The sequence below is a fragment of the Thalassophryne amazonica genome, chromosome 4, assembly GCF_902500255.1.
Source record: "Thalassophryne amazonica chromosome 4, fThaAma1.1, whole genome shotgun sequence".
Classification (NCBI taxonomy): Eukaryota; Metazoa; Chordata; class Actinopteri; order Batrachoidiformes; family Batrachoididae; genus Thalassophryne; species Thalassophryne amazonica.
The window spans coordinates 59,422,780-59,449,215 of record NC_047106.1 but is presented as its reverse complement, the minus strand read 5'-3'; the positions used below and the strand labels follow the sequence as shown (position 1 = coordinate 59,449,215).

The window sequence follows — 26,436 nt, the reverse complement described above, 5'->3', positions numbered from 1 at the left end:
ACCCATTCAATTTCCAACTTCACACTCATCATCCTGTCAGACACTTGTGTAACCCCCCACACACTCTTAACATACTCTTCCTTTACAATGACCCCAACATCATTTCTCTTCCTATCCACACCATGATACAACAACTTGAACCCACCGCCTATGCTCCTGGCCTTACTTGTGTTCCACTTGGTCTCTTGCACACACAATATGTCTGCTTTTCTCCTCTCCATCATGTCAGCCAGCTCTCTCCCTTTACCAGTCATACTGCCAAAATTCAAAGTCCTCACTCTTACTTCCAATCTTTTAGTTTTTCTCTTCTCCCACTGTCTCTGGACAGCCCAGTCTCACATTTTTTTTTCATGCTTCTGTCATGAAATGAGTCAAATTTTTGTGACTTTTTTTTTTTAACTCGCCATTACTAACCCTACTCCTACCCCCAACCCTAACCTTAACCATAACCTAATCCTACTCCTTCCCCCTACCCTAACCATAACCACCCACCCCCGCTTCACTTTTAATTTCGTGCAGCCATCACGGAATGAATTACAATGAATTAGTGCTGCCGTGATGAAAATGAGATGCTTTCCGTCACAATATCACAAACCAATAGATTAATGTATATTTTGTGCTGCTGAATCATGACTTGCCATGAGACTGGGTTGCTCTGGACACATTTTCCTCCTTTTCTCGTTCTTTGGCACCCTGTTGGGCAACAGCACCAGTGGCGGTCATTGTTAACCCGGACACCGACCGACTAGGTATGGAAACTCAATTTGTTCTCTGCATGGATATGTTGGCTTCTTTTACACTGGAGGCAGTACCTTACGCAACCCTACTCATTTATCCGGGCTTGGGACTGACATTCAGAGTGTGCTGGCTGCAAAACCCTGAGATTTGGCAATTTTTCCAGTTATCGCCCTGCCTCCTTCTACCCTCCTCATATATCCGGGTTGCACACCCCATATGGCTGAGTTAATGCATTGAAAGTATCATTTGAAAAATGTATTTATAAACAATATGTGCAGCTGTGCAGCTCTGTGAAAATTCAGTAAGGTATATCTATATAAGGTATATAAGGTATATCCTGTGTACACCTGACCATGATTGATCTCAGAAGTGAAGCAATGTTGGCACTGACTGATACTTCATGAAAGAGAATCAAGGAGGATCAAGGCAAGGAAAGCACCTGGCCCTGATTGCATAAACTCCAGACTACTTAAGGGCCCGGTCCCACTGGCATTTAGGAGGATTTGCGTATGGATTGCTCACAAAATTGGCTCATATTCGCTTAACATCCGCAATATCCGTGAAACATGCTTGTATGAGTCGGCTGACACCCGCACACTTCTGCAATTATCTGCAGAGGCACGTTTTTCTGTTACCAGGATTTCTGAGCTGCACAAAATTTTGGCTGCAGATGACATCCGCCTTACATACTCCATACATACTCAATACATACGCAATACATACTCAATCTATGCGCTGTATATTCACCATCATCTGCTGATATCTGCAACTGACAGGGATTTGCGGCTTGGCAGCGGACTGGAACAGTGTGTAAAATGGATATTTTGCGTGCCCATCATGTCCACATCACAAACTGAAATAAGTTGTAGTGACTGCATACAGATTGGAAACGAATAATGCATTTTTATTACGTCTGCTTTGCATCTGATTTGCGGTGGATGCAAATCAGATGCGCTGTGTTCACAGCTGGACACCGTTCTTTGTTCTATCAGCTGCCACGTGCTCTGCGCTGGATGCTGCGTATATAAAATAATTATTTGGTGGTGGATTAATCATTTTATTCTGCAAATTGGCTGTTGAAAATGGCTCTAATCACCTCCCTAATCACAGAGGAAGCTGCAGCTTGGCTAACAAGCTGCAGAAGGCATTTCGAGCTGTCTAAAAGGGTAATTATTTGACTTGTTTACATTGTCAAGGCTTGATAAAACAGTTGCGTGTTTTTTCCTTCTTGTCTGCAGCTGTTACAGTATTTATTCCTATAAATAGATTTACCTTCTTGTTATAATCGTTCAGATGAGCTGCGCTCTGATGTGATCCGCTGACGTCATCACTCGCGCTGTTCACTGCTTATTTACTCCAATCAACTTGTCCAAGTCCAGCAAATGCTTCAGAGGCTGTATTGTTGGTGTGAATAGTGATGCCGACAGCCTGAGTGCGCTTCTTTTATGACCGCAATGCAGATGACGTGCACGCGCAACCCGTGCGCGATGCATTCATAATACACCCGTAATACTGCTGTGATAATCGCAATGTGTCTGATCCGTTTCCTCACTACATGTGTTATACAACCGTGATTGTTCATCATACTATATATTCGCTATATATTATTAATATATCCGTAATTCATACTGGGACAATTGTCATTTTTGGCCATTTTTGTTGTGGACACAATGAATGCTCGTACTTTGTATACTCAATTCATGCGCAATTAATCCTCTACCCAGTGGGACCGGGCCCTAAGGACTGTGCAGAACAACTCTGTGGAGTTCTTACGTGCATTTACAGCCTGAACCTCAGCCTGGAAAAAGTTCCACTCCTGTGGAAAACATCATGTGTGGTTCCAGTCCCGAGTAAGGCCAACCACTTTAGGCCAGTGGATTTAACCCAGGGGTGACCAAAGTATTCCAGAAAGGGCCAAGATGGTGCAGGTTTTCTTTGCAGCCACTGATTTAAACTCTCACATGATGAAGACCTTGGAGAGGGTTAGTCTCACCCACCTCAGAGACCTGGTAAACAGCGAGATGGATCCCCTGGAGTTCATGGATCCTGTGGTCTGAAGCCCAGTGCTTAATCTCGAGAGCATCACCTCCCTCTAGTTAGTTTAGGTGGCTTTCATTTTTTTTCAGTTCAGTGGCATCAACTGGTATGGAGACAGCCTGAGTTCGGGGGGGCCACAAAATCAAATTTTATTTAATATTCAAAAAATAAATAACCATATACAGTTAACATGGAATGTTATCCCAGAACTTAGGAAAATTGCACCAAAATAATATAAAAATCAAGATTATTTTTCTCCCTTTCAGAATTGTCATTCTAAAGACATATTGCATTAACTCTGGAATGGAAAGTAACTTACATTACTTAATATCCATCTGTAGGTATTGGCTATGGTGGGCAGCTGATCCTCTTGTATGCTTGTATGACCTACATCATAATTCTTTCCTGGGCTTTGCTGTACCTCGTATTCTCGTTCAGTTCTGAGCTGCCTTGGGCGAGCTGCGACAACTATTGGAACACAGGTGAGAGTCCATTGGTCATATTTATTCTCTTCAATAAAAATGATTCTACATCCCACTCTCTACTTTGGGGAGCTATGAAAGCGTTCCTCAGAGGTCATATGCCTCACACGTTCATAAAAAGTTAAATTTGAGACTTGATCTCAGTCAGTGGTCGCCTGGATCAACAATGTGCTTCAGACCCGTCTCCAATACTATTTAAAAAAATGTCTTGACCTTCAGGTGGTCCTTGATCTCTTGTCCACAAAAAGTGCTTAACACTTGTTACTACAATCTTGGGGTACATACTATGAAACCTATTGAAGCTCACTGGCCTCATGTAGGTCTCCTTCCATCGTCTGGTCTGCCTTTTTTCCATGATCAGTGATGGTTGCCATCCCCCTTCACATTTCCCTCAAGTTGTTCTGCTGGAGCTTGCCCTCCAGCTTCCTCCTGTAACTGTCCTTCCCCACTGCACTCTTCTTCCTCAGTTCAAGCTGCACCCTCTTCAGCTCCTCTGTCTCTCCACTCCTGAATGCAGCCTTCTTCCTATTTAGTGTCGCCTTGATGTCCTTGGTCACCCACGGTTTGTTATTGGGGTAATGGTGCACAGTCTTGGTTGGGATGATATTGTCTGTATAGAAGTTGATAATCCGTTATGCAGTCCACAATGCTTTTTTTTTTTTTTTCTCAATTTTATTTCATTCATTTAAAAGAAAAGCAGAAATGAGTACATTACAAGACACTGAATGAAAAGGAGCAGAGAGAAGAACAAGTCTTATATTTTCTGCCCCTTTTTACAATACAATCTTTCAATTTCATTTCATTATTCAACAGATTACATTTTTTTTACTTTGTCACATACCACTGACTTATTTCATAATTTTAGCCATTATTTAAAAGATTACATTTTTAACAGGTTACATGTTAGACTTAAAACATTTTAGACATTATTAACAGATTACATTTTAGACTTTATCACAACCCACTGACTTATTTCATAGTTTCATACTTACTTAATACATCTAGTTTAATACGTTTTTTAAATAATTTAAGCGACCTTGTTTCTTTGATTTCTTTGTTGAGGTTGTTCCATAATTTTCCACCATTCACTGCAATACTCCGTTCCTTTACTTTGGTTCTGAATCTTGTTTTTTTAAAGACTTCTATTCCTTTCAAATTATAACTACTTACTCTTTTTCAAACATATTTTGAATGTTTATTGGTAAGGTATTTTTATTAGTTTGGTGCATTGTTTGTAATATTTTCAAATCCACTAAATCATGAATATAAGTACCTTATACTTAATGAATAATGGATTAGATGGATCTCTAAAACGACTATTGCTGATCATTTTTAAAGCTCTTTTCTGCAGAATAAATAATGGTAGTGTATAAGTTTTACATGTTGATCCCCAGATTTCTACACAATAGGTTAAATATGGGACAATCAATGAATTGTACAATGTTAATAAACCATAACTATTCAACGAAAAATTTACTTTATGCAAAACAGCAATGGCTTTCGCTATTTTTCCTTTTGTGTAATTTATGTGTGACTTCCATGTAAGATCTTCATCAATCATGACTCCTAGAAATTTTGTTTCTTTTACCCTTTGTATGTCCATTCCATCTATTTTTAATGATACATCATTTTTTTCCACTCTGTCATTAAACAATATGAAATTTGTCTTATTAAGATTTAGTGACATGTTTATATCAAACCAATGTTTAACTTTTTCCAACTCTGTATTTATCACTTGTACTACTTCCTGTATATCTGATCCAGAGTAAAATAATGTTGTATCATCAGCAAATAATATGCTGCCAAGTACTTTAGATACATTCACAAAGTCATTGATATACAAAATAAACAGTTTGGGTCTAAGTACCGACCCTTGTGGTACTCCATAAATAATGTTACACAATTCTGATTTAGTATTATTTATCTGAAAAAACTGGTTTCTATTTTCTAAGTAGCTTTTTACCCACTGATGTGCAATACCTCTAATTCCATATTGTTGTAATTTGTAAAGCAATCTTGAGTGGTCGATAACATCAAAAGATTTTTTCAGGTTGATAAAAATACTTACAAAATAATCCTTATTATCTATTGTTGTTGATATTTTCTCTGTTAATTCCATAATTGCCATAGCTGTCGAATGTTTTGTTCTGAATCTGTACTGAGCATTATTTAAAATATGATATTTCTCAATTAATTTATCCAACCTTGTCACAAAAACTTCTTCCATAATTTTAGAAAACTGTGGAAGCAATGACACTGGCCTGTAATTTGAAAAATTGTGTTTGTCTCCATTTTTATGTAATGGGACTACCTTGGCAATTTTCATTTCATCTGGGAAAATTCCTGTTGACAGAGACAGATTACAAATGTAAATGAATGGTTCAATAACGGTTTCTATTATACTTTTTACAGTCATCATGTCTAAATCTTCATAGTCAGTTGAAGTCAGTTTTTCCACATTGTCAAGGAAAATACTATTGACCGTATTTACAAGTGAATTTAATTTATCTTCTACTATTAGTTTATTTCCCACCAGCCTTGATCCCACATTTGAAAAATAATCAATAAACTCATTTGCAACTTCTTTTATGTCATATATCTCTTTATTTTCCTTGACAAAGTAATTTGGAAAAGTTGATTTCACTCCATCACTTTTAATCACACTATTTATAATTCCCCATGTTGCCTTTATATTATCTTTATTCTTATTTAATTGTTCACTATAATAATCTTTTTTTTGTTTCCTAATTATTGTCAATAGTTTATTTTTATATTTTTTGTATCTGTGTTCTGTTTCCTTTGTTTGCATTTTTAAGAAGCACCTATATAAATAGTTTTTCTTTACACAAGCATTTTTTATTCCCTTAGTCAGCCATGGTTTCTTTACTCTTTTCTTACTAATTTTTATTAATTTACAGTTTTTATTATATGATTTCATCAGTATTTTCATAAATGAATTATATGCTACGTTAACATCGCCGACATAAACTTCTTCCCAATTTTGATTTTTAAGGTCATAATTTAGTGCCTCTAAGTCTTTTACTGACTTATCTCTTTTAAAATTTACAACAGATTTTTTCTTGTACCAATTTTTGTATTTAAATATTGAAAAAACTGGTAAATGATCACTAAGATCTGTCATCAAGATCCCATTCTTAATAATTTCATCTGTTCTATTTGTGAATATATTGTCAATTACAGTTGCACTTTGCAATGTAATTCTGGTTGGTTTTGTTATCAAGGGGAATAAACCCAAACTATACATTGAATTCACAAAATCACTTGTTCTTTGGCAACTGGAGCTTTCTATATTAATGTTAAAGTCTCCACACATAAAAAGCGTTTTGTTTTTGATTACCCTTGCATAAGACCGATGTTTTGTTTCTAAACCAGATATTATAACATCGTCTTTTCTAGAGTATTGTTCAAGTTCATCCACACGTTGTTCAAGCTTCTTAATAATCTTGTCTTTCTCTTTAACAAGATTTTTGAGCTCTTTAATCTCCTCCATCAACTTGTCTAGATTAGACATGTCTTTTGATATACAGTTTAATAAGGTCTTTATCTCCTCTATGTCTTCCTCAAGTTTATCCGTTTTCTTAGGTGGTGCCATGCTGACTATTGTGATTTAGTACTAGCCACTATAAATTGTGAAACAATTCTCACTTATAGTCTCTATCACCACAGGTCCAGTCGCCGCACACCGACCAGCCTCAATGTTAACCTCGGATATAGCCGCCGCCAGCCTTGGTCGTAGCCGCCGTTAGCCTCGTATGTAGCTGCCACCAGCCTCGGATGTAGCTGCCGCCAGCCTCGGTTGTAGCGGCCGTTAGCCTCGGATGTAGCCGCCGCTAGCCTCGGATGTAGCCGCCGCCAGCCTCGGCTGTAGCGGCTGCCAACCTCGGATGTAGCCGCCACCAACCTCAGATGCAGCTGCCGGTAGCCTCAGATGTAGCTGCCGCCAGCCTCGGATGTAGCCGCCGCCAGCCTCGGATGTAGCCGCCGCCAGCCTCGGATGTAGCCGCCGCCAGCCTCGGATGTAGCCTCCACCAGCCTCGGATGTAGCCCCTGCTAGCCTCGGTTGTAGCGGCTGTTAGCCTCGGATGTAGCCGCCGTTAGCCGATTCGCATTTCATTGATGTCCTCCCCCTGCACATCACAGAGCACACCACAGTCGGTCATCTCAAAACATCCACAAAGACTGACTTCTGCTTCCTGTGACCACCCTGAACCTACGGACAATTTAAAGATTCCCATCCACCTAACCCGCACGTCTTTGGATGTGGGAGGAAACCCACGCAAACACGGGAGAACATGCAAACTCCACACAGAAAGGCCACAGGCGGGAATTGAACCCATGACCTTCTCACTGTGAGGCAACAGTGCTAACCACTAAGCCACTGTGATGCCCAACAGGAGATAGTGGTCAACCATGTCAAATGCCTTGGTAAGGATCAATGAAAAAGGCACCAGTAGGTAAATTATTATCAAAGCCAGTAAAAACATCATTAGTGAACTTCAATAAAGCAGAAGCCGTTGAAAAAGATTTTCTAAATCCAGACTGAAATGGAGATAAAAGATCATTGTCAGCTAAATAATCTGATAGTTGGTTAAAAATAATTTTCTCAAAAACTTTGACAATTGGTCTGTAGTTGTTTAAATCACTATGGTCACCCCCTTTGTGAAGCAGAATAACCCTTGCACATTTCCAGCCAGAGGGCACATCACAGGTGGACAAAGATAAGTTAAAGAGATCAGCTAAAGGAAAGGAAAGAACATGAGATGCAAGCTTAATAAACTTAGCTTCAATACCATCTGGACCTACACTTGAACTAGAGAAGAGCCCATCAATGGCCCACTCTTCCACAGCTGGGCTGACTTGTCCAAATGAAAATGAGCTATTACAAGACAAGGTATCAAAAGACAGGAAAGAGTTACCAGTAAATTGACCTTGAGGTGAACGGGAGAAGTGCTGACTGAAGGGATTTGCTATAGTCGAAGGATCTGAAGTATAATTATTATTAACAAGCATGTTAAATGATGCAGAATCAAATTTACCTAACACATTATTAAGTTTCTTCCAGAAATGTCTTGAATTCTTAAAATTATTTGCTAAACAATTTTTATCGTAGTTAGATTTGGCATTTCTGGTGTGTGTTGTACATATATTTCTAAACCGTTTATAAGCTTCCCAATCAACAGGATCTTTTGTAGATCGATACTTCCTCCATGCTTTATCCCTCTGCTTAAAGAGATGCAGCAGTTCGCCATTCACCCAGGTAAGATGGTGACCTTTGACCTTGATCACTGTAAGAGGTGCATGATTGTTAATAACTCTACAAATCTCATCATAAAAATAGTCCCATGCCTCATTAATGTATGGTATTAATTTCAGTCGACTCCAATTAATATTAACAGGTCAGTAATATAATTATCACAATTAAATGATTTAAATTGATGAACTGTAATAAATTAGGGGGCAGATGAGAAGTTTTAATTTTCTGTCAACAGTAGATGATGCAGTCGGTGATCACTGAAATAGTCAGACAGGACACCAGATTCCAAAAATCTGTTGGGATGAGTTACTAAAATCCAGTCAAGAAGAGATTTAGACTGAAGATTAATTCTTGTTGGTTCATTGATAAGCTGAGTGAAATTAGCACTGTTAAAGATGTTCCAGTCACAGGCTGAAGATGGAGTGAACCAGTCAATATTGAAATCACCCATCAAAATAATTTTCACTTGCTTATTTTTTTCAAATATTTTTCTCTGCAGCTTCTCTCCCCCTGCCATCCCCTCATTACCCCATCCCCGTAGAGACGGTGCCTGCTCCCAGAGTACCAATAACCAGCAAAAATCTATTTAAGCATAAAAATTCAAAAAGAAAAAATAATATAGCACCTTCATCTGCACCACAGACTAAAACAGTTAAATGTGGTCTATTAAACATTAGGTCTCTCTCTTCTAAGTCCCTGTTGGTAAATGATATAATAATTGATCAACATATTGATTTATTCTGCCTAACAGAAACCTGGTTACAGCAGGATGAATATGTTAGTTTAAATGAGTCAACACCCCCGAGTCACACTAACTGTCAGAATGCTCGTAGCACGGGCCGGGGCGGAGGATTAGCAGCAATCTTCCATTCCAGCTTATTAATTAATCAAAAACCCAGACAGAGCTTTAATTCATTTGAAAGCTTGTCTCTTAGTCTTGTCCATCCAAATTGGAAGTCCCAAAAACCAGTTTTATTTGTTATTATCTATCGTCCACCTGGTCGTTACTGTGAGTTTCTCTGTGAATTTTCAGACCTTTTGTCTGACTTAGTGCTTAGCTCAGATAAGATAATTATAGCGGGCGATTTTAACATCCACACAGATGCTGAGAATGACAGCCTCAACACTGCATTTAATCTATTATTAGACTCTATTGGCTTTGCTCAAAAAGTAAATGAGTCCACCCACCACTTTAATCATATCTTAGATCTTGTTCTGACTTATGGTATGGAAATGGAAGACTTAACAGTATTCCCTGAAAACTCCCTTCTGTCTGATCATTTCTTAATAACATTTACATTTACTCTGATGGACTACCCAGCAGTGGGGAATAAGTTTCATTACACTAGAAGTCTTTCAGAAAGCGCTGTAACTAGGTTTAAGGATATGATTCCTTCTTTATGTTCTCTAATGCCATATACCAACACAGTGCAGAGTAGCTACCTAAACTCTGTAAGTGAGATAGAGTATCTCGTCAATAGTTTTACATCCTCATTGAAGACAACTTTGGATGCTGTAGATCCTCTGAAAAAGAGAGCTGTAAATCAGAAGTGTCTGACTCCGTGGTATAACTCACAAACTCGTAGCTTAAAGCAGATAACCCGTAAGTTGGAGAGGAAATGGCGTCTCACTAATTTAGAAGATCTTCACTTAGCCTGGAAAAAGAGTCTGTTGCTCTATAAAAAAGCTCTCCGTAAAGCTAGGACATGTTTCTACTCATCACTAATTGAAGAAAATAAGAACAACCCCAGGTTTCTTTTCAGCACTGTAGCCAGGCTGACAAAGAGTCAGAGCTCTATTGAGCTGAGTATTCCATTAACTTTAACTAGTAATGACTTCATGACTTTCTTTGCTAACAAAATTTTAACTATTAGAGAAAAAATTACTCATAACCATCCCAAAGACGTATCGTTATCTTTGGCTGCTTTCAGTGATGCCGGTATTTGGTTAGACTCTTTCTCTCCGATTGTTCTGTCTGAGTTATTTTCATTAGTTACTTCATCCAAACCATCAACATGTTTATTAGACCCCATTCCTACCAGGCTGCTCAAGGAAGCCCTACCATTATTTAATGCTTCGATCTTAAATATGATCAATCTATCTTTGTTAGTTGGCTATGTACCACAGGCTTTTAAGGTGGCAGTAATTAAACCATTACTTAAAAAGCCATCACTTGACCCAGCTATCTTAGCTAATTATAGGCCAATCTCCAACCTTCCTTTTCTCTCAAAAATTCTTGAAAGGGTAGTTGTAAAACAGCTAACTGATCATCTGCAGAGGAATGGTCTATTTGAAGAGTTTCAGTCAGGTTTTAGAATTCATCATAGTACAGAAACAGCATTAGTGAAGGTTACAAATGATCTTCTTATGGCCTCGGACAGTGGACTCATCTCTGTGCTTGTTCTGTTAGACCTCAGTGCTGCTTTTGATAATGTTGACCATAAAATTTTATTACAGAGATTAGAGCATGCCATAGGTATTAAAGGCACTGCGCTGCGGTGGTTTGAATCATATTTGTCTAATAGATTACAATTTGTTCATGTAAATGGGGAATCTTCTTCACAGACTAAAGTTAATTATGGAGTTCCACAAGGTTCTGTGCTAGGACCAATTTTATTCACTTTATACATGCTTCCCTTAGGCAGTATTATTAGACGGTATTGCTTAAATTTTCATTGTTACGCAGATGATACCCAGCTTTATCTATCCATGAAGCCAGAGGACACACACCAATTAGCTAAACTGCAGGATTGTCTTACAGACATAAAAACATGGATGACCTCTAATTTCCTGCTTTTAAACTCAGATAAAACTGAAGTTATTGTACTTGGCCCCACAAATCTTAGAAACATGGTGTCTAACCAGATCCTTACTCTGGATGGCATTACCCTGACCTCTAGTAATACTGTGAGAAATCTTGGAGTCATTTTTGATCAGGATATGTCATTCAAAGCGCATATTAAACAAATATGTAGGACTGCTTTTTTGCATTTACGCAATATCTCTAAAATCAGAAAGGTCTTGTCTCAGAGTGATGCTGAAAAACTAATTCATGCATTTATTTCCTCTAGGCTGGACTATTGTAATTCATTATTATCAGGTTGTCCTAAAAGTTCCCTAAAAAGCCTTCAGTTAATTCAAAATGCTGCAGCTAGAGTACTGACGGGGACTAGAAGGAGAGAGCATATCTCACCCATATTGGCCTCTCTTCATTGGCTTCCTGTTAATTCTAGAATAGAATTTAAAATTCTTCTTCTTACTTATAAGGTTTTGAATAATCAGGTCCCATCTTATCTTAGGGACCTCGTAGTACCATATCACCCCAATAGAGCGCTTCGCTCTCAGACTGCAGGCTTACTTGTAGTTCCTAGGGTTTGTAAGAGTAGAATGGGAGGCAGAGCCTTCAGCTTTCAGGCTCCTCTCCTGTGGAACCAGCTCCCAATTCAGATCAGGGGGACAGACACCCTCTCTACTTTTAAGATTAGGCTTAAAACTTTCCTTTTTGCTAAAGCTTATAGTTAGGGCTGGATCAGGTGACCCTGAACCATCCCTTAGTTATGCTGCTATAGACGTAGACTGCTGGGGGGTTCCCATGATGCACTGTTTCTTTCTCTTTTTGCTCTGTATGCACCACTCTGCATTTAATCATTAGTGATCGATCTCTGCTCCCCTCCACAGCATGTCTTTTTCCTGGTTCTCTCCCTCACCCAACCAGTCCCAGCAGAAGACTGCCCCTCCCTGAGCCTGGTTCTGCTGGAGGTTTCTTCCTGTTAAAAGGGAGTTTTTCCTTCCCACTGTAGCCAAGTGCTTGCTCACAGGGGGTCGTTTTGACTGTTGGGGTTTTACATAATTATTGTATGGCCTTGCCTTACAATATAAAGCGCCTTGGGGCAACTGTTTGTTGTGATTTGGCGCTATATAAAAAAATTGATTGACTGATTGATTGATTGATTCAAAAACTATACGGATTTCATTCATATGTTTTTACGTCAGACATGCTTGAACCCTCATGCGCATGCGTGAGTTTTTCCACGCCTGTCGGTGACGTCATTCGCCTGTGAGCACTCCTTGTGGGAGGAGTCGTCCAGCCCCTCGTCGGTATTCCTTTGTCTGAGAAGTTGCTGAGAGACTGGTGCTTTGTTTGATCAAAATTTTTTCTAAACCTGTGAGACACATCGAAGTGGACACGGTTCGAAAAATTAAGCTGGTTTTCGGTGAAACTTTTAAAGGCTGATGAGAGATTTTGAGGTGATACTGTTGCTTTAAGGACTTCTCACGCAGTGGGACGTCGCACAGCGCTCCCAGGTGCCGTCGTCAGCCTGTTTCAAGCTGAAAACCTCCACATTTCAGGCTCTATTGATCCAGGATGTCGTGAGAGAACAGAGAAGTTTCAGAAGAAGTCGGTTTCAGCATTTTATCCGGATATTCCACTGTTAAAGGAGCTTTTTTTAATGAAAGACGTGCGGACGGGTCCGCTCGTCGGGACGCAGCCAGCGCGGTGCGGCGGCACAGGAAAAACACCTCCGTGTTGATAACCATTTGTAAAATCCAGGCGGCTTTTGATGGCTTTCAGTGGAGTGAGTATCTGAGAAATTGTTTAACAGTTGGGCATGTTCCAACTTGTCCTTAAGGCTTCCAACAGAGGTGTTTTTCCTGTGGCGGAGCGTCGCGGCGGCTGCGAGCCGACGCTGCAATCCATCCGCACGTCTTTCATTAAAAAAATCTCCTTTAACAGTGGAATATCCGGATAAACCGACTTCTTCTGAAACTTCTCTGTTCTCACGACGTCCTGGATCAATAGAGCCTGAAATGTGGAGGTTTTCAGCTTGAAACAGGCGGACGACGGCGCCTGAGAGCGCTGCGCGACGTCCCACTGCGTGGGAAGTCCTTAAAGCGACAGTATCACCTCAAAATCTCTCATCGGCCGTTAAAATTTTTACCGAAAACCAGCTTAATTTTTCGAACCGTGTCCACTTCGATGTGCCTCACAGGTTTAGAAAAAATTTTGATCAAACAAAGCGCCAGTCTCTCAGCAACTTCTCAGACAAAGGAATTCCGACGAGGGGCTGGACGACTCCTCCCACAAGGAGTGCTCACAGGCGAATGACGTCACCGACAGGCGTGGAAAAACTCACGCATGCGCACGAGGGTTCAAGCATGTCTGACGTAAAAACATATGAATGAAATCCATATAGTTTTTGAAAAAAATAAAAAGGACCTATACTTTATTGACAGACCTCGTACAATGTTTTTTTACAGATTCAAAAGGAGAATTTGGAGGTCTATAATGTTACCTATTATTAAATGTTTATTTTCATGTAAAATCACTTTAACAAAGAGCACTTCAAAACTGGCTGGTTTCTCCTTTGGAAAAACAGGATATGATTGAAAATTTGAAGATACAAAAGTGGCCACCTGTACCTATTGTATATATTTTGGTTTTCTGGTGTGTTTTTTGGTACATTTTAGTACATTTCAATAAAATCCAGAAAACAAAGTTTTCTTTTGGTGTGTTTTTTGGTACATTTCAGCAGCCCTTTCAGAAGTACTTTACAGACGTAGCTCTCCACAGGGGATCTTGGGGTCATTTGACTCTCCCGTGGGCCTTGGTAGATTGGTTATTTGACCAGTACTTGGCCTTGTGTGTGCTAGAGCCTCTGTCCGCTCTGAACAAATATAACTTTGTTCAGAGCGGACTTGTTTCAGTCCCAACCAGTCCCAGCAGAAGACTGCCCCTCCCTGAGCCTGGTTCTGCTGGAGGTTTCTTCCTGTTAAAAGGGAGTTTTTCCTTCCCACTGTAGCCAAGTGCTTGCTCACAGGGGGTCGTTTTGACCGTTGGGGTTTTACATAATTATTGTATGGCCTTGCCATAAGGCGCCTTGGGGCAACTGTTTGTTGTGATTTGGCGCTATATAAAAAAAAATTGATTGATTGATTGATTGATAACTTTCCACAGAAATATTTAGTCTGAGTTTATAGAAGAAAGCCATGTTTCGGATATAGTAATTATACTTGGTTTATTGTAGGTAAGCCAAGCCCTAAGCTGGTCAGTTTTAGGCGAAAGAATCCTAATGTTTACATGAATAATATAAAGATCATTAACCATGATCAAAGAGAGAAAAATAAATTGAAAAAGTTATACAAAGTAAAAAGAGAATTTCAAAAGTACGAGCATGAGAGCAAATAGCCACACAAACAATCACAATTACACATATACAAACATACACAGAAACCCATATACACTCACAAAACACACACAGCAAAAACTATAATTCAAGCTGAAACATAGTTAGACCCAGTGTTGGGCACAGATAACCAAAAAAATTTGCTTTGATAACAGATAATCAGCTAACTGAAAAGTTATCTTTTATAAAGCTAAACCGACAACCCACCCATAAATTTATCGGAAGTTACAGATATTCGATAACTTCCAGTATTGTCTCCAGTACACTTGCAACTACTAACAAGCTCATTTTGAGTTTTAACTTCTGGTAGTATCAAAGGCAACCACAGACCCAAACAATGAGTCAGTACCTCTGTCTTTGTGCAGCCTGCCCACAGCTGGAAACTCCTGTTTATTACATAACTTCCAGCAGAGCAGCAATTGAGCAGCAAAGCTCAACTCTCTACTCAATAACAGCATCACCGTGAGGCGGAGGTCTTGGAAAATAAAGCAGTGCTGAATTATGGTGTGGTTTATAAATAAAATTAATACTGATAGACTAACTCCATTAATGTCGATTCTGTCATTTGTACAAAGTTAAAATATAACATATCTTTTAATGTTGAATAATGCACTAATTCAGAATTTTTTTAACAAACAGACAAATGTTAAAGGGATTATGGGTAAAATGTGCCTCCTTTAACACTGATTGGTCGACTCATTCATTCTATGTAAACCAACATGTTAATGTGAGGTGTGTCATGTCGTGTGTTGGTGTTTACAGATAAATGTGCTTTTGTAAAATATGTCATTTTTTATTTGTAAAAAAAAAAAAAGGCATTTAAAAAAAAAAGCCATGTTGTAATTAGATAACCATCTGATATAACCGGTGTCAAAATAAATAGAACACTGCCATGATCTACTGGTGTCGGGCGAATACTGAATTTCAGACATCTTATATATATATATATATATATATATATATATATATATATATATATATATATATATATATATATATATATATATATATATATATTACTCTGGAACAAAGACGACAGACTGTTTGACATAAGCAGGACTCTAAATAGCAAATAGGAATAGATTGCAATGTTTCCAATTGAAAATAATGAGAAGTAACCTGAGCTTCTTCTGGCATTTTTACATAAAACAAACACAATAACAACATCTATAAACCCAGAGAATATATTCATGAGAGTTTTAGGCACAATATACAAAGAGTTTGATGCTGTTGTCCGTGTGGAGCCTGATCAGAGCGCCTCAAATGCATTTCTTCTGTCGTGAATGTACTGACATTACCCATAATGCACTGCTGGGCACAACATCTCCACACTAAAACCTTCAAAATTAGTGCATTACTTTAAAACTAAAACATATATCTGATATTTTTGCTTTATAAAACTTCAGATGTGACGTTAATTTAAATAACTTGTCAGAAATTAGTTTAGTTAAAATTTTAACCATAAGTTAAAACTGTATGCCTCTGGTTGACTTGGGTGATATTGCCCGCATATCAGTATGGGATCAAAAGAAATGAGCTTTTTTTTTTTTGTTTCTTCTGTGGCCAGTTCTCTTTTCTGCAGGGGATCGAATGGTTTCTTTTAGAACCAGCTTTCCTCTGTTTACGGAGGATAGAACTGTGCATCTACTACAAAACATTTAACAGGTAGATACTCAACTGCTTTTAGGTTTCATAAATGTTTGTAACTTCAGCTTTGTTTACCGCATCTGCAAAAATACCTTAGTGGTCTAAAAATGATCTAACCAAAACTTATCGGAAGATAATTAGTCTGATAATGGTTTTCAAAGTTATCTGAAAAGCTAATCCAACAATGAAAACATTATCTTCAATAATTAGCGGTTAGTGGATTAGCAGTACTGTGCCCACCACTGAAATGCCCCGCACACAGTACTATTTTCCATGTAAAGTGCAGTAATATGTCCATGTGTGGGGCAGGTATTTGGTTGAACCCTCATGTGTTTGATGTAAACTGGGATACACAGTGGAAAAACTGGAGATTGATATTATATTTATTTGGAGGATCTGGCCAACAGTGACCATAAAAAGTCGGTAGCCTTCGAACAAATGCAACTATTGGTAATTTTTTAAAAGTAGGTCAAGGTCACCGGCCTTTCAACACATGCAAAGTACTCCTCCACCAAATATGAAGTTTTTGCAAGCAATCGGTGCTGAGGTACATTGTGGCGAACAAATTTCAGGTGAAGGATTTGACATTTGTGACCATTGGTGACCTTGAACAGTAGGTCAAGGCCACCGACCTTCGAACTGATGCGAAGTACTCCTCCAAAGCATGTACCCATCAAATATGAAGTTTCTGTGAGCAATAGGTACCGAGCTACATTGCGGCGAAGGATTTGAAAGTTGTGACCACTGGTGACCTTTAAAAGTAGGTCAAGGTCACTGACCTTCGAACCCATGCAAAGTACTCCTCCAAGGCATGTACCTACCAAATATGAAGTTTCTGCAAGCAATAGGTGCGGAGCTATGTTGCGGCGAAGGATTTGATAGTTCTGACCACTGGTGACACTGGTGACCTTTAAAAGTAGGTCAAGGTCACTGACCTTCGAACCCATGCGAAGTACTCCTCCAAGGCATGTACCCACCAAATATAAAGTTTTTTGCGAGCAATAGGTGCCAAGCTACGTTGCGCCAAACGAATTGCGGCTGGACAGATGGACGGACTGACAAACAGACGGACAGAAGGAAGACCGGACGGACGGACAACCTGGATGCTATATGCCCCGCCTCGCGGCGCAAGCGGCGGGGCATAGAAATCTTTTTAGACAAATAGTCATTTCCCTGTGTTGATCAACAAACAATCACGAATAGAAAAAAAACACACACACACACACACACACACGGGATGTCCAAAGGGAAAATGTTTCATACATTGAATAATGGAATAGATTAATTATTCATGCTCAACAAACAATATATAAACTGCCATGTCAGGACCAGTTGAATTGGAATATATATATATATATATGTATATATATATATATATATATATATATATATATATATATATATATATATATATATATATATATATATATATATATATATAGCAACAACACCACACTATGTCATGACGATCACTTTACGGCAAACACTCATCAGGTGAGGTGAGAAGCACATAGCCATACACACCTTAATTGAGATACAAAAAGTAAACATTAATCACAGTCTTTATGGTGACTTTTCGAATGTACGCATCTGCTTCATCAGAAGACTGAAACAAGAGAGAAATATCATCATCAGTGATGACTCGAAGGACAGCAGGATACAGCAGAGCATACTTTATTTCCAGCTCACGAAGGCGCTTTTGAGCTGGAGTAAAGAACATTGTTTTTCCTTCACTCCAGTGCTAAAGTCAGGGCAGATGTGCATCCTAGATCCTTTGAACACAAGCTCCTTGAGAGATATCTGCACACACAAGATAAATCCAAAGTGAAGAATGCAGAAAATGTATCATTTACCGTATTTTCCGCACCATAAGGCGCACCTAAAAGCCTTAAATTTTCACAAAAATCGGCCGTGCGCCCTATAATCCGGTGCGCCTTATGTGCGCACTGAATTCCAAAATCTGTAAAAACGACCGACGTTGTCTTTGACTGTCGGAATATCGGACCATTTCCCGCTGACACAAAGACGTAATACGTAAAGTACGTACGCTGGCAGCGTAGAGTACGTACCCTGGCAGCGATAAACCAATCGGAGAACATTACGTAATACGTAAAGTACGTACGCTGGTAGCGTAGAGTACGTACGCTGCCAGCGATAAACCAATCAGAGAAGAGTCCGTGAGTCCGTGGTACATACACTTACCTCCGCCACTCCTCTGGTAGTTACCGTATACTACAGGTATCTGCAAAACAACATTTGTTTGTCTAAGGACCCCCGAAAATGGCGCCAGCAAAGAGACATGCTTACGAGGCACAATTCAAACTGCAGGCTATCAGTTACGCGGTTGTTCATGGGAATAGAGCAGCTGCGAAAGGAAACAAGAAAATGAACTGTGCCGAGTTAAAAAGACCAAATGGAGTTTCCGTGGAAACAAAGCGAGGTGGCCACAGCTAGAAGACCAACTCGAGCAATGGGTCATTGAACAAAGAACAGCCAGGAGAAGCGTCTCTATAGTCACCATTCGGCTGAAGGCAAAAACGACAGCAATGAGAGGGAAGATGAGCGGGAACCTGGCGTGTTTGATGGCGAAATTGCCCAGCTGTTCAATTCAGACACAGAAGACGAGGACTTCGATGGATTTGTGACAGAGGCATAATAAAAAAATAATGTGAGTACCATATTGTTGACTACCGGTAGTTCAAAGTTGTTAAAAAGTTCAAATAAACTCACCGTTTTGCTTCCGTGACCTTTTTTTTTTTTTTTTTTGTAGACTATATGTTTTAGCGTGCGCCTTTTGTAAGGGTTAAGTACCCGCCAATTGAGGGCGCGCTTTATCCGCTGCGCCTTATGGTGTAGAAAATACGGTAATATTTAGCTCATCTCTCTCTCGCTCTCTCTCTCGCTCTCTCTCTCTCTCTCTCTCTCTCTCTCTCTCTCTCTCTCTCTCTCTCTCTCTCTCTCCCTCCGAGTTCTTAGATGTCCTTGTGTATGAACAGAGAGGTATCTGACGTCATGCTTTTAGACTTCAGCAAAAAAATGCTGAAATCCAGCATATACTGTACATCTGTAGTATTTGGGTAATTTGAACATTATCCTTCCAGTGAATCATTTTCAAAATAATGTCTTTCTTCTTATCCTGTCAGATGACTGTGTTGACATTTCAGTACCAAATAGCACCTCCAAATGGACAAACCAGACCAATGGAACCTCTGCTGCCAGAGAATTCTGGGAGTATGTAAATGAATTAATTTGTCCTCTTGATCAAAATATTTTTTTTATCAGTATCAAAAATAGTATTTATTAAGAGAAAAAAAAGATTATTTTGTATCATCTGTGTTTTTCCACACAGGAGACGAGTGTTGGCTCTGTCAGGAGGTATTGAGCAGATCGGTGGCATCAGGTGGGAGATGCTGTTGTGCCTAATCGCTATGTGGATCATCTGTTACTTTTGTATTTGGAAAGGGGTCAGGTCAACAGGAAAGGTACTAGAACCAAAAAAATGGTGGTAACAGACAATTTTACAGTATTTATTAATTAAGAAATCTAATCTTGACCCGAGTGTATTGAAAAACTATCGGCCGATATCAAATGTATCATTTTGCTCTAAAATTCTGGAAAAGGTGGTTTCATGGCAGCTCGTGGACCACCTTACTGAGAATAATCTTTTCAAGCCACTGCAGTCTGTTTTTAAAAAATACCATTCCATAGAGACAGCTCTCAGGAAAGTAGTGAATGATCATCTGTTTGCAATGGATTCGGACACCACTATGGTTCTGTCGCTGTTAGATCTTAGTGCTGCATTTGATACCGTGGATCATCATATTCTACTCGATAGGCTGGAGAATCATTTTGGGATTACTGGGAGTGCCCTTGCATGGTTGACATCATACCTGACCAGTCTTCCTCACTGTGTTTTTTTGTACAGTAACACTACCTCTAAGCTTAGTGACATGAAACATGGGGTTGCACAGGAGTCCATCTTAGGCCCCCTGCTTTTCTCCCTGTATATAGCCCCCCTTGGGTACATATTGTGGTGTTTTAGGATTACCTTTCACTGCTATGGTGATGATATTCAGTTATACATGCCAATAACTGCTGGTAATCTTATCCACGTAAGATCCTCAGAAAATTGCCTTGCATCAGTGAGAAGCTGGATGCCTAGCAGCTTCCTCCTTTTAAACTCTGATAAGACTGAAACGATGGTTCTTGGTCCAGTGAGACATCGGCATCAATTTGACCAGCTAACGCTTAGCCTAGGCTCATGTGTCATACATCACACTGACAAAGTGAGGAACCTTGGGGTAATTTTTGATCCTACGTTGTCCTTTGACCTCCACATTAGAGATATTACGAGGACTGCTTTCTTCCACATGCAAAATATAGCGAAGATTTGTCCCATCTTGTCTATGGCCGATGCTGAGACCCTGATTCATGCTTTTGTCTCTTCTAGACTGGACTACTGCAATGTTCTATTTTCTGGTTTACCACAGTCCAGCATTAGGGGTCTTCAATTGGTTCAAAATGCTGCTGCCAAACTTTTGACACAAAGCAGAAAGTTTGACCACATTCACCCATTTATGCATCTCTTCACTGGCTTCCTGGCCCAGTGAGATCAGATTTCAAGGTTCTGCTACTAACCTATGAAATTGTTCATGGACTGGAACCTCCCTACTTAGCTGACCTAATTAAACCCTACGTACTGGCCCGGGCTTTGCATTCTCAGGGGTTGCAGGACTACTTTGTGTCCCTTGGGTGAATAAGAAGTCTACCCATTTTTTTACCCCAAGGTTCCTCCCTCTGAGTCTCAACTCAGTGGGAGTTTTTCCTTACCATGTCACCTGTGTGCTTGCTCTGGGGGTTGGTAAGGTTAGACCTTACTTGCGTCTTGAGGCAACTTTGTTATGATTTGATGCTATATAAATGAAAATAAATTGAAATAGAAATTATTTTTATTTATTTATTGTTACACTGATGTTTTTCCCCCAGGTGGTTTATTTCACTGCTACCTTTCCCTATATAATGTTGTTCACCCTGCTGATCCGTGGACTCTCGCTTCCTGGGGCTATTGAGGGAGTGAAGTTTTATCTTCTACCTGAACCATCACATCTCACAGATCCTCAGGTAGTATCATATTTGAAGACTGTAGAGCATAGGGGTTAAACTTATTCCAGAAAGGGCCTAGAGGGTGCAGATTTTCTTTGTAACCACCAACTCCACCAGGTGATTTCATTGATGAATTCATCCCATCTGCTCAAAGTGATGTTAATCAGAAAACAAGTGTACAAGTTATTAACTTGTATACTTGTATAACTTGTGTTATATGCTATTCTACTTGTTTGCACTTCTCTTGTGCATATTACACCATTTCCAGTGGGTTTTTCATTAGATTTTCTTTCCAAAATTAGGATGAATCCATTCTTGACAGAACACAATATCATTCATTCACTCATTCAGATACTGGCAAATCATCTGGGTAAAACCATGTTCAGTAAAACTATCTTATTCTTAATTTCTGTCTTGAGACAGGTTTGGATGGAGGCCGGAGCTCAGATCTTCTTCTCATACAGTGTGGGTGTGGGAATTTTAACTGGGCTTAGCAGCTACAACACCTACAACAATAACTGCTACAGGCAAGTGTCTGATGGAGCGAAAACGTAACAAGACACAAATACTCAAATAAAAAGTACAAATAATTTACAAAATAATCATAGTTTTACATGAAATGGACAAGTAGATGTGACATAAACAAAAACAACAGTGTGAATTAAATTCTTAAGCACAGCAAACATCAATTACGCTTATGGCCACACAAATAAGTAGATTTAAGAAACATTAAAAAAGGAATCAGACAGGGTCGTCTTCTTCTTTTGGCTGCTCCCGTTAGGGGTCGCCACAGCAGATCATCCATTTCAGTCTCACCCTGGCTTCTGCATCTTCCTTTGTCACACCAGCTACCTGCATGTCCTCCTTCACCACATCCACAAACCTCCTCTTTGGCCTCCTTCTTCTCCTCCTGCCTGGTGTCTCCAAACTCAGCATCCTTCTAACTATACACCCTGCTATTCGTCCTTTTCTTCTTCTTTCGTGTTCAACTCCAGCTACATGCCCTTTCCTTAGCCACGTTTCTTTTGAATTAATTAATTTATTTAAAATAATTCAAACATGAATTAGAAAAAAATCACAAGATAAATATGGTAACAAAGACAGAATGCTTGAAAAGGAGCAGGAAGAAGTATATACTTATAAATTCCTACCACCTTCTCACTTTTCCAATATTAAATAAATGACAACTTACTTACATCACCACGTAAATACAGGATATTTACAGTCCAATACCCACCCAGTGCCTAAAATAAATAAATAAATCAAACAATAACTATAGAAAGAATCAAAAATAATATTTATAAACCTGTCTCACATTGTAACCTCCCTCGTCTTTTCACCTGAAGCCACTTCTTGTCCTCCTGTCTACTTTCTCACCTATCCGGCTGTCATAATTTTTTTTGCTAACATCATCCTCCTCATACATTCCTGAACATGTTCATTCCACTATCAAGTCTCCTTGTCTTCCTTTCACCGTCCAGATGTCACACACAACGCCTTCCTGTCTCCCTTATCATGGCTACAGTCTTTTTCCAGTTGTCCAAAATAACTTCATCTTCATCCAGTGCCTGTATGACCTTCTCCCTGAATTTCTCAGGACAGTCTTCCTCATTCAGCTTCCACCATCTGACCCTTGGTTCCGCTCTCACGCTCTTCCTCTCCTTCACTGCTAAAGTCATCTCAAAATCACCATCCAATGCAATCTAGCTGCACTCTCCCCTGCCATCATCTTACAGTCTCCAATTCTGAACCCCAGTTGAACCTTACCAAAAATTTCCAGCTTTAGTTTCTCTTCCTGTCATAGTGACATAACAGGAGGTTGGTGATGAGGATAACTATATTTGGTAACACTTTACTTGAGGGTGTTGTCATGACAGTGACATGACACTGTCATAACTCTTACATGACACAGTCATGAATGTGTCATAAACATTATGTCAATGTCATACACATTTACGACTGCTGTCATTAAGTGTCATTCGGTTTTTGTAATGGCAAGTTGACATTTTTTGGGGGTTCTCTTGATTATAACAACTTGACATTAATCAAGTTGACAAAGGCATTTTCTCGTGTCACTGTCAATTTGTCATAATAAGGACATCCCAAACACATTTAATGACAAGTTGTCATGACAAAGACAACTTCTGGTCATGTCACGTTGATTAATGTCAACTTTTCATTAGAAAAACTGAATGACACTTAATGACAGCAGTCATAAATGTTTTATGTCATAAACATAATGTTTATGACACGTTCATGACTGTGTCATGTAACAATTATGACAGTGTCATGTCATTATTATGATGATACCTTCAAGTAAAGTGTTAGCCTATATTTTTTTGGATTACGAGGTCTATTAGAAAAGAAACCGACAGTTTTATTTAAAAAAAAAAAACTATATGGATTTGAATCACGTGTGATTACATCAGCCAAGCTTGAACCCTCGTGCGCATGCGTGAGTTTTTTCACGCCTGTCGGTGACGTCATTCGCATGTGAGCACGCCTTGTGGGAGGAGTGGTCCAGCCCCCTTGTCGGATTTTCATTGTCTGAGAAGTTGCTGAGAGACTGGCGCTGTGCTTGGTCAAAATCTTTTCCAAAACTGTGAGGCACATCCGAGTGGACATCATTCGAGAAATTCAGCTGGTTTTCGGTGTAAATTTTAACGGCTGATGAGAGATTTTGGATTGTTTCTATCGCTGTAAGGACTTTCCACGGAGCGGGACGTCGCGCAGCGCTCCAAGGCGACGTCGTCATCCTGTTCGCCCGCCACAGGAAAAACACCTCTGTGTTGATAACCATTTGTAAAATCCAGGCGGCTTTTGGTGGCTTTCAGTTGAGTGAGTATCTGAGAAATTGTTTAACAGCAGGGCAGGTTCCAGCTTGTCCTTAAGGCTTCCAACGGAGGTGTTTTTCCTGTGGAGGGCGCGCGGCGCCGGCTGCGAGCCGACACGCCAATCCATCCGCACGACTTTCATTAAAAAAAATCTTTAACAGTGGAATGTCTGGATAAACTGCTGATTCCAACCTCTTCTAAAAGTTCTCTGTTCTCTCACGACGTCCTGGGTCAACAGAGGCTTAAATTTGGAGGTTTTCAGCTTGAAACAGGATGACGACGTCGCCTCGGAGCGCTGCACGACATCCCGCTCCATGGGAAGTCCTTACAGCGATAGAAACAATCCAAAATCTCTCATCAGCCATTAAAATTTTCACCGAAAACCAGCTGAATTTCTCAAATGATGTCCACTCAGATGTGCCTCACAGTTTTTGAAAAAATTTTGATCAAGCACAGCGCCAGTCTCTCAGCAACTTCTCAGACAAAGGAATTCCGACGAGGGGGCTGGACCACTCCTTCCACAAGGCGTGGTCACAGGCGAATGACGTCACCGACAGGCGTGAAAAAACTCTCGCATGCCCACGAGGGTTCAAGCTTGGCTGATGTAATCACACGTGATTCAAATCCATATGGTTTTTTAAAAAAATAATAAGGTCGGATACTTCTCTCACAGACCTTGTATGGGCAAGATGAGTAATTTGGTATACTTTTCAACAGGACTACACCAATTTTGAATTTGGACCCCATTTGACCCCTATTAAAAATGTCCACCAGTTTGAATTGGTGAGTGGTTCTGGGCAAACCAGAACAACTTTCAAAGCTTTTTTGCCCATGAAAGTGTCACAGAACATAAAGATTGTTCCTCTAATATAAAATGTTTTTGAAAATACTTTATATGAGTGGAAAAAAAATATGAATTTCTCAATGAAAAAAACAGCTCCTGTTGTGAAAGTGTAGTGACACGGACCCACAACAGGGGGCGCAAATGAACGGCCAATAGATGAGCCAAAAGGTAACAATTTAAAGTTGTGAAATGTGCACAACGAACATACAGACAATCTCAGAATATAATTACAGTCAATCCACAAAGGTGATGTGTGGGCAGGCTCGAGGATAGAAGACGTCTGTCCTGAGAAGAGCCGGAACCACACGATTTCCGCCGCCACAGAACCTGGTGAATACTGGAGCCGCCAAGTCCCGAATTCCCAGGTGATCACCGTCCCCGACTGTCGGATCTGGTACTGCTGGCGAGAATAAAGACAGTCAAGTGTGGGTGTGTGTACACCCAGTAACAACAGCGATGGGAATGCCACCTCCACCTCTCACTCAATAACTGCAGAGTACTGTAGATTCCTCAGGGGAAAAGAGTGCCTTCAACGCTCTCTCAGCTTTCACCGACGGAGGTACCAGTACTCCTGCAAACACTCACAATATACAAATATGATATCTCGGCAACGAGGTGGAGATGACGTCTGGTCTTTATGGAGTGAGAGGACGTTGAGTAGATGGGTGACAGCTGTCAAGAGGTAATGAGTGACAGCTGTCACCCCCGGCTGTGTCCATGGCGGCAGCGCCCTCTCGTGCCTGAAGCCCACACTTCAGGCAGCGCGCCCTCTGGTGGTGGGCCAGCAGTACCTCCTCTTCTGGCGGCCCACACACAACAGCTCCGTCTGAACTGACATAGAATTATTTGGCAGTTCATGTCGTAACTTCCTGTTGTTAGTTTGTATCTATTTGTTTGTTTGTTTTATTGCAGAGACTGTCTGTGGCTGTGTTTGCTGAACAGTGCTACCAGTGTGGTTGCTGGCTTTGCAGTCTTTTCTGTGCTGGGATTCATGGCTCATGAACAGGGTGTTCCCATTGCACAGGTTGCAGAATCAGGTAATGTTAATATCAATGGTACAATTTCTTGGGCCATCTTCCTTCACCTAGCTCCAGAACATGAAGACCCTCGTATAAAAACATCACCGACATCTTGTCTTTTTGTAAATTGAGATGTGAACATGTTGATAAACCTGAAATGAAACATTGAATGATGGGAAGCTTAATATTTCGTTAAAGAATTCTAAAATCCAAACAACTGGCTAACTTGAGAGCTGGTGTGGAATCTTTTATGATGGACAGATTTTTTTTCT

At 39.9% G+C, this 26,436-nt stretch overlaps 1 protein-coding gene across 1 annotated transcript in view; it reads left to right on the top strand.

Annotated features, from left to right (window-relative positions):
* LOC117508930 (sodium- and chloride-dependent GABA transporter 2-like) overlaps nt 1-26,436 on the top strand; it is a 77,291-nt gene that overhangs the window by 11,229 nt on the left and 39,626 nt on the right. Inside the window, 6 exon segments of the mRNA XM_034168767.1 lie at nt 3,117-3,257; nt 19,508-19,595; nt 19,714-19,846; nt 21,351-21,485; nt 21,891-21,994; nt 26,058-26,182. Coding sequence (XP_034024658.1) covers nt 3,117-3,257; nt 19,508-19,595; nt 19,714-19,846; nt 21,351-21,485; nt 21,891-21,994; nt 26,058-26,182 — 726 coding nt within the window.